Genomic DNA, 10,031 nt, shown 5'->3' on the forward strand with positions numbered 1-10,031 from the left:
ATGTGTTCTCAATAGAGCATAGGCCATCGGCAACACACCGCCATCGTACTCTGTTCGGGGTTTATCGTGCTTTTCCAAAACAAACCTAGCCAATCCCAGATGAAGTAACAAAAGTTACATATTTGATTGGCACCAGAGTTAAAGTTACGAATCTTGGTTGGTTTTTTGTTTGCGAAAGTCTTCTTTGACGCCCAAATACCCTTCAACATAATGAAATAAGAAATTATCCAAGATGTAAAACAATTCAGAAATCTACTAGTTACAATGTACTTTTGACCCTAAGGTGCAATTTCGCCAGAACGTGATCCCACATGGGAAATCCTATCCAAATCTTTTAATATACAAAGTACGGATTATGATCTGGATTATAATCAAATTGACAAGTGATTACTCTAGTTATTATTCAACTGGTGTTATCGCGTTTATTGTTTTCAGTTATATCACAGTTAGGAGATATATGTAATGCTGAATTCGTATGTGCGGCTGCATACAAGTGTGTGACTGGAGGGATGTGTCAGTATCGCTGTAAGGACATGTGTGCGGATACAGAAACATGCTCCATTATAATCAGTTCAACGGAGACCAAAGCAGTATGCAGGTACAGTATAACCCTTTTAACTCGAACTCGCATTCCTCGAATAGTAACCTATATTCGTCAGTATCGCTGTAAGGACAGGTGTAAATTTCCGACAGCATTCAAGAAGTCATTGAATATGTTTAGCCACTCTGACCTATATGACCTTGAATGAAGGTCAATGTCATTTATTTACACAAACTTGGTACATGTAGCTCTGCATCTGGACAAATTAACAAGAAAAAGGGAATATTGTTCATTTACCATATACATACAATCCCGCATCATTCGATTTTATTGTATAACCTATAAAGCACTGATATGCACACGTAATTCGTTTTTAATAATTTCAGCAGATTTCTTACATTGTAAGTCTAAATGAAGTTTTCCCTTGTTAGTAGTTATCTCCCTTGTGTTTTCACAGTCCTATTACCACAATGACATCACCAGTTGAAACATCAAGTGAAAGCGATGATGAGCGGTTAATACAAGTAGCTGTTCCTTTAGCTGTTGTACTGTTCCTTGTTCTCCTGATACTTATATATACCTGTCATAAACTACACAGACAAAAGTAAGTACAAAAGTAGTATATATACCTGTCATAAACTACACAGACAGAAGTAAGTACAAAAGTAGTATATATACCTGTCATAAACTACACAGACAAAAATAAGTACAAAAGTAGTATTTTACCTGTCATAAACTACACAGACAAAAGTAAGTACACAAGTAGTATATATACCTGTCATAAACTACACAGACAAAAGTAAGTACACAACAGACAAAAATAAGTACAAAAGTAGTATATATAACTGTCATAAACTACACAGACAAAAGTAAGTACATAAGTAGTATATATACCTGTCATAAACTACACAGACAAAAGTAAGTACACAAGTAGTATATATACCTGTCATAAACTACAGACAAAAGTAAGTACACAAGTAGTATATATACCTCTCATAAACTACAGACAAAAGTAAGTACAAAAGTAGAATATACCTGTCAAAAACTACACAGACAAAAATAAGTACAAATGTAGTATATATACCTCTCATAAACTACAGACAAAAGTAAGTACACAAGTAGTATATATACCTGTCATAAACTACACAGACTAAAGTAAGTACAAAAGTAGTATTTTACCTGTCATAAACTACACAGACAAAAATAAGTACACAAGTAGTATATATACCTGTCATAAACTACACAGACAAAAGTAAGTACAAATGTAGTATATATACCTCTCATAAACTACAGACAAAAGTAAGTACAAAAGTAGTATATATACCTGTCATAAACTACACAGACATAAATAAGTACAAATGTAGTATATATACCTCTCATAAACTACAGACAAAAGTAAGTACACAAGTAGTATATATACCTGTCATAAACTACACAGACTAAAGTAAGTACAATAGTAGTATATATACCTCTCATAAACTACAGACAAAAGTAAGTACAAAAGTATTATATATACCTGTCATAAACTACACAGACAAAAGTAAGTACAAAAGTAGTATATATATCATTATTATTATTATAGCTATATACACATGTCAAAAATAATTAAAAGTAAGATCAAAGATATTAGATAGAAAAGAAATCATTATCTTTATAACTATATGATAATTTATTTGTTTATATGCAACTTGTGTTTTTTTCCAAGGAAAAATGGAGGCGAGAAATCCTACAGTATGCATCAATTTTAACCTTCATCAAGATATGACAATTTGTGGGCAAGATCACTGGATATATTGTACAATGTATTATGTATTTCACTTAGAAGTATTCAATACATTGATGTCAATTTTGCAATAGTATATTTATGTTATTGAAGTATGTGATTAATGTCTTGAAATGCCTTTTCAGATAACAAACATATCCTCGTAAATTTCTTCAAATATTTTTCATTTTATGTAATGTATGGATTTTATGAATGTGTTACGGATGTATGAAAACTATTTTAGGTTGATCGTATCTTGTTATTATAACATCTAACATTCCTGAAATGTGAACAGTTATCGTATCACGTGATGCATTCCTGATATGTCTTAAAAATGATTCCATATGAATAATATTAGTAAAATAATCACAAAGTTTTCACTTATGATACTTACAAATATCACTATAAGATATTTTGATGTTTGACGAACTTAACCAACTTTCTTTCGCGGCATCTAAATTTTGCGATTTCCATGTAATAACTTCGCGAAGAATATCATTCGCGGATCTAATATAAGTGATGTGAACATAAATCGCGGAGATAAAATTTTGCGACATACTTGTACCGCGAAATTCGCGAAAATAAATCGTTCACAAAAGAAAGTTAGTTTACAGTATCATATCGTCGATCCTAAGTGTTTGTGGTATTCATTATAACTTGTCAAATGCGGATCTGGTGTATTACGGCGTAATTGTATGACATTTTCCATATTTATTTTGTACTTAAAACGTGTATAATCCGGAAACCTGGTAATACCGGTCAAATATACCGGCGAGTCCCGGTAAAATTCGGTTTAGATATGTAACATTGTACCTACTTTAGTTTTAATTATAGACGTTATTGTCAAATTACTTAAACCTTGATTACTGCTTTCCGTCCTTAACATGTATAATCATCAATGTTAATTATGATTTATCAATTTAGTGATGTATATTCATATTCTATATAAAGTGAGCGTTGTTCCTATTAAGCATGAATATAAGCAATGTTTTATAATCAATCAGAATGCATTTAACGATACATTTAAATTGAAAGTAATCAAAATTAGCTGTGTATGTGTAAGCATGTCAATTGTATCAAGCATATTGTGTATAGTACTTTGGATTGGAATGAGTTTGTTGTAGTCATATTTCTATTGTCTTTGGTCGTTAGTGAGCATGCTACATATTGTTAAGACCAAAATAGCAGAATAAGTATGGCTAGCTTTGTTGAAATCCATCGTTATATATCGTGACAGACACCATAAACCTGAGATTCAGGAACATTCCCTAAGTGTAACGAATCCCTTTAAATTCAAATGAGAAATAACATTCACTTATTTTGCATTTTTACAACATCAAGTGCCTTGAAAGTGTGGTTGGTTTTGGTCACCCATTGTCACATAAAGACATTATAACCCAGATTCAGGAACATTCCCTAACTGGAAAGAATTCCTTTATTTAAAAACTCCCATAGGAAAGCATTACAAAAGTTGAGGAAAATCTTAAGGATCTTTCCTAAAAATCTATAATGCTTTGCTAAGTAGAATTTAAGTTAAGGAATTCTTCGAAGTTATGGAATGCTCGTGAAACTGGACCTTGCAGTCATCTGTAAATGAAACTAATGAAACCAGTGATCAACACATCAATCATCCTCGATTATCCAGGGCTTCCGATCACTTAAGATCTCTACACCCCTGGACTATCTCATAGCGAAATTGATGGCAGCTCAGCGGAAAACATTTATCCAATCACAGACTAGCAAGTATTTCATTTGAAGACTACAGAGAGAGCAACGCCTAACATCAAAGTCACAGAGTCAACCACAGTGTACCGTTATACGGCTCTTTTGATGTACATCAAATGACTAAGTTAACTGTTCTATTCTGTTGCCTCCAGTTTTACTATGAGATAGTCCAGGGGTGTAGAGATCGTAAGTGATCGGAACCCCTGGAATATCGAGGATGCACATCAATTTGCATGTATCGACAACGAAATTTATCAAGCTCAATAATCGTTTTCCGATCGTAAATTACATCAAACTTTTTTTATTTATTTTTAATTAATTGGCATACAATGTCGGTGTTCAATAAAGCATTATTCAGTAAACAAATCACCTAAACTTCTCTTCTCCATATTCAATCATTATTACGTTATAGAAATCCATTGTTGATTCAGCTATGCTACCTTACTGGCGATATCATATAATATACACTGAAATATTTCAGTCTCTTCGTTTGCAGAACTACTGTATAACGTTCAGTTCAGTTTAATGGAACCTAATTTATTTGATACATAGCACATGTAATCAGATTCATTACAATATGTTTTGATAATTTTTTCAACTTATTCTAACCGAAAGGTTTGTTTTTGAGAACGTGGGAAAATTCAATTAAAGTTTCCGGCTTTACATTTTTCATCAATAAGTTTATACTCCATGAGAATCGGATTCTTTGTTCTACAATGATTTTCCATCTTTGCTTATCACAGAGTTATCTTCCTTGCTGGTAGGTACCAACTGTTCTTGTTGAGCAAGAAGTACGTCGTTTTTTTAAATATATGACGTTGCACTCGTAACATGGCGGATCAATTCGTACCTACCCACAAGGGCAAATAACTTCGTAATATATACAAATACATAATAAGGAAAAAAGAAGTAATTCCAACCGTGTAGACAAGAACATTTGTCAAATTTTCAAGGGCGATCTGCCCCTTTATCAAGACACACAAAACGAACGCGATTTAATAATAGGACACGAACCCGAAGGCCGGATCTACCAAATACATAAAAGATAGATATTTACATTACTTTTTAATGAAAAAGGTTTTAAGTTGTTGTTTTTTTTAACTTATTGCACGTTCTTATACTTGTACCTAACAAAATCAAGCAGTTATTATAATATTAAGTATTTTCCAAACATTTGTGTCCATATCGTTACCTTTTTTACAGTTGATTAAAATCCTATTATTTTGATCTGTTAATTCCAGGAGGTATAATTACAACTGGGACATTCGTTATATCGATATGTTACGTGTATTGTTTGCATTTATCGAAATGTAAATGTATTTTGATCTATCATTAGAGTTACTTCCCTTCTTTATACCCAAGCAACAAATAGAATTTATTTGGAGAAATCAAAACGGTTGCAGTAGTCTGACGCATTATTTACAAAAGTGCACAAAATAGGACATTGTACACCCAAAGATGAACCAGAGGAAGTCTAAAAAATATTTTTCATGAAAAATATGTTGTTTTATACATGTAGCTCAAATGTTAACTCTTGAATCCCTGAAATTTCATAATGGACTAATCCAGTTTTTAAGAACATATATGTGTCTTCAAGGGTGATTGTGTTCAAGACGTAAAAGAATTAAATCTGTGCCGTGTATGCTATTGCGCCATAATGTTATCATAAATAATTCCATATATATAATAATTCTAAATGACAGTGTTTGTCGAATTATTATGTATTCCAATATTCAATACATTTTCTTACTTACGTGAATATTGATGTTGTTTACTACAACTAAACACGGTTTGCATTGGTTAGGCATTGTTTAAATGCATTGAAATCCAACGCTAGCATCGTCAACATGGTGCTCGACCAAGCTTAATTGCAAATGTGGTCGGTCGTAAGCGTCTTTGTAACCTTTCCAATGGTGATAACCAATTTTTGCTATTTTTTTTTTTCGTAATACGACAATAATCATTTCAAAGAATATATGGTAGATAAATGTAATTTCATGATTGTGATAGATTATAAATATGTTTAATGATGATGATTATGTGTGTTTAATTTATGTGTAATGCGCTATTTTTATAAATACATAAACATGTGGTCCTGTAGTATTTATGATGAGTGTCTTAGCAATTATTTAACGTAATCATATATTTCATTTAATTTTATTTGACATCGATTTGCCATTAATAAAAATATAAACAAACCATGTTTCTTTTCAATTTATATTTTCTGATATGTCTTGCTTTATTAAAGGGCCACTACCTTTCCGATACGGCTTTTAATTTTTAAAATAGGAATGTAAGACGAGATCAATAATTTTGTAGAGTCGCAGAAGTTATTAACTATACGTTTACTAGCACACTTATCATCACCTTCAGAACTGTTTAATTAGAATAAATAAAATGTTAATTTTCATAACGCGGGTCGTTTTATGTTTCCCGCCGTCGTCCTAAATGCCGCGCGGTAGTTGACTATCACTGCGCCAGACGGTAAAACAGCGAAATGAATCTCCACTGTTATCGTACATTAGACAGGAAATCTTGCATATGTTTGGTGTTGTAACCTCATCTTAAGCCATCGATATATATTTTCTTTTGTTATTAATGTGTTTAAGAAACCTTTAAATTTTGCTCAGGAAAGGTAGTGGGCCTTTAAATTTTCCAATTCGGGCCTTCACCCTCTGCACGACATTATCAATCTTGCATAATGAATCTGGCTAAGAATGATGTCTTTCAGGAAATCAGTTGAACTTTGTGATTTTTCAGAGTTTTTTAGTTTTAAAGGGACAATTCACTCAGGCTAATTCTTTTACATAACCAAGAAGCAAAATATGGCATAAATGTATTGTTCTACATTTCTTATGAAACATATAACATAAGATATTGACAAATTCTACGTCATTATTTAGTATTTTAATTGATACCGTTGTAATTACAAATCGTTGATCAATACGATTAAGCAGGTACAATATGTACGCTGTATCCATACCCGAGCCAAAGTCACGCACGTTAAACAAATTAACTACATAACCACTGTGGAGGTGATATAATTATTTTTTAGGCAAAACAATTCACCTAATAAGGTAAACACACTTCTGTCAGAGCGATTTGAGCAGTTCTAGACAAAAGTAGCATTACTCTACGAGCAAGGGACTGGGTTCGGCATACAAGATATTCGACCACAATGTGTAATGGCGGACAGCGAGTGAGTTTGAACATTTCACACGCATTTCACCACCATGGGATTTTCTGACATATCACAGTAAAACCGACTGATCTAATTTCCATTATAACTGGGGGTTTTCCGATATATATACAAATTTTAATGTTCTCGTAGAATGAATTGTCCCTTTAATGTTTGTAATGATAACGTTCTTACTCTCATGCAGTAACACTAGATAATGGAAGGGAGACCATAAACTGTTTTGTAGAAGTCAGTTATTTCATTTTGGTAAAAAGACATTGAAGATGCTACACTGCCGACTAATGGTTATTGTTATCTATTATAAACAAAGGCAGAAGAATAAGCAAACAAAGGTTATTTACTCTATATAATTACCATAATTAGAAAATTGAGCTTCTTATTTGATTTCATAATACAGTAGAATAATTAGTTACATCCCGAAATCTCCATGAACTACGTCCGATATGGAATGAGGTACTGATTGTGCAGATAAGAAAAGCAAAACAAATTATTTCATATTTATTTTGGGTTAATTGAACATATACAATATATCATACATGATTTAACATGAATTATTGTCGAAATGCTAAATATTTGTATGCAGTGTTCGTCGTGGAGCAACTTCAAATGTCATATATCCACCAACCAACTTGAGAACCGAAGCTGTTTAGAAATAAGTTAATGATAAGTAAGCGTTCACGTACAATCTAGCCACATTTCTTTATCTTCAAGGATAAGGTGGGGACATGTTGGCCGAGTGATAAAGGTGATCTCATGTAATGGATTCTGCTTGTTTTTTTTTAAATTAAATTAACTATTAACATACATGGTCATGTAAGGACGGCTTCCCATGTATGCGGTGTGTTGCGTGTATAAAGTGTGGGTGTTTATTTTTGGGAGACTGTGGTATATTCGTGTTGTATTATGGGTAGTGAACCAGTCGTCCTACTCCCTGTATGCTAAGCGCTAAAAAGGAACAGAAACTATCACTTTTTAAGACTTTGATGTGTCTCATCGAGGGGGCAGAATCCAGAGGCTATCTCACAGGGTGACACCCTCATATCTCTATGGCCTAATAGTCCGAATGTCGTTACTCCGAAGGTCCAATAGTCCGATGGCCCTTTAGTCCGAAGGCCCGTTAGTCCGAAAATTAGTAAATATTTCAAGTTATATAGTTGTTATAATTAACGTATTTTGACGAAAACATTTTTCGGCAGTGCTAATTTGACAATTTCTATGGACGGCAAGTTGTCATTTCTTCATGGAGCAATATAATGCAAGGTCAAAATTACATCAAAATAAAAAAAAAATAAAAAAAAATAATAAAATAATAAAATTAACATCTTACATTTTATAGGATATTTCACAAGCATACATTCTATGGGTTATCTTACAAACATGCAAGCTTTAAGATGTCCGATTGTAAGCCTTATGTACACTGTAATTTGATTGCATTAGGATTAACATTGCTCCATGAATAAATGATGTATATAATCAAATCTTACCGAAAAATGACTTGTATTATAGTTGTAAACGAACGTCCTCATAATGTACAATATATACATGTATTTAACGACTTAGTTTTGCTTCCCCTTTCTTTGACTTGTTTATTCTAACCTTAATGATGGAAATGGTCCGCATAATGATATTTTTGGGAGAAGTTATAAATAGTATTTCATTGTACATATGACAAATAATACTCTTTAATATCAGATACGTTTACGTTTTTCAAGATTTTGCTCTTTTTGAAAATTCGCTACATTTCGCTGTTTCATATCACTTTCCGTATCAATTCTATAGTCACATATATGTAAGTATACCTTAGCAATTTTACATGAATCTTTTACATCGAAAACTGTAATAAACGTTTGTTTCATTTCGAGTTCTATTCGCATATACATTCCAGTTACATTATCTGTTTTCGGACTATCAGGCCTTCGGACTATTGGGCCTTCGGACTAACGGGCCTTAGGACTAATGGGTCTCCGGACTAACAGGCCTTCGGACTATGGGCCGTAGGAACATAAGGCGGTCACCCCTCACAGAGGCAAGCGCTCACGTCGTTTTCCTCGCCGGTATCTTTACAGCTACATCCATAATTAATGTTCACGACATTATATATCAATTCAGTGCATTTGCCCATATTTACTCATAATTTACATTTAAGTAGGCAGTTTATATCAAAGTTAGACCAAATGAAAGTTAATAAACGTATGTTTGTATGATTTACATATTTTTCTCACGTTTACCTCCCTTTAGATAAATCTTCAAGAATTTTTTTTTTTGATAAAAAGTATCTGGAGTTCAGTATTTATAAATAAATAAATTATACAAATGTAGCTGTATCCGGTTTCAACCATGAATCCTCGAAGTGGTGTACACCTTTGGTTTGTATTTAGCCATCACAGAGATTTAGATAGTTATATGCTATACATTGTGTTTAAGTCCCTACACATCATTCGTAACGATTCGGAAACTGATTTTAGTGATAAAGAATTCCTTTGTGTTTAGCCGGAAGCTAACCATGCGACATGAACTGTTCGTCGCTGATTCTACTCGTCATACACCAGTGGTTTAGATGTCTGTGAAGCATGGTTAGCTTAATTCATGTTAAATCCACCGATGATTACATGTGTCAGTTTTTCTTTAGAAAGTATGTTTTCCGTAAAACTTGAACGACCGTCTTCCTATAATGGTGACAATAAACAATAAGCAAAAACAGTATTGGGAGTTTTCTTTTGAACTATCACAGGATATACATATCTTTATGTATGCACATGTGAAAGTACACTATACAAAATACAAAGGATCCGGATGTAATGACA

The 10,031-nt window shown here is 32.9% G+C and overlaps 1 protein-coding gene across 3 annotated transcripts in view; it reads left to right on the top strand.

Annotated features, from left to right (window-relative positions):
* The window catches only part of LOC138311209 (uncharacterized), a 48,569-nt gene extending 42,340 nt beyond the window's left edge, over positions 1 to 6,229 (top strand). For all 3 annotated transcript variants that reach the window (XM_069252697.1, XM_069252696.1, XM_069252698.1), the window contains 3 exons: positions 436 to 598; positions 999 to 1,145; positions 2,247 to 6,229. In XM_069252697.1, coding sequence (XP_069108798.1) covers positions 436 to 598; positions 999 to 1,145; positions 2,247 to 2,289 — 353 coding nt within the window. In that variant the 3' untranslated portion in view covers positions 2,290 to 6,229. The remainder of the gene's footprint in view (positions 1 to 435; positions 599 to 998; positions 1,146 to 2,246) is intronic.
* Positions 6,230 to 10,031: the final 3,802 nt, after the last annotated feature.

This window comes from Argopecten irradians, chromosome 16 (assembly GCF_041381155.1).
Source record: "Argopecten irradians isolate NY chromosome 16, Ai_NY, whole genome shotgun sequence".
In the NCBI taxonomy this organism is placed as follows: Eukaryota; Metazoa; Mollusca; class Bivalvia; order Pectinida; family Pectinidae; genus Argopecten; species Argopecten irradians.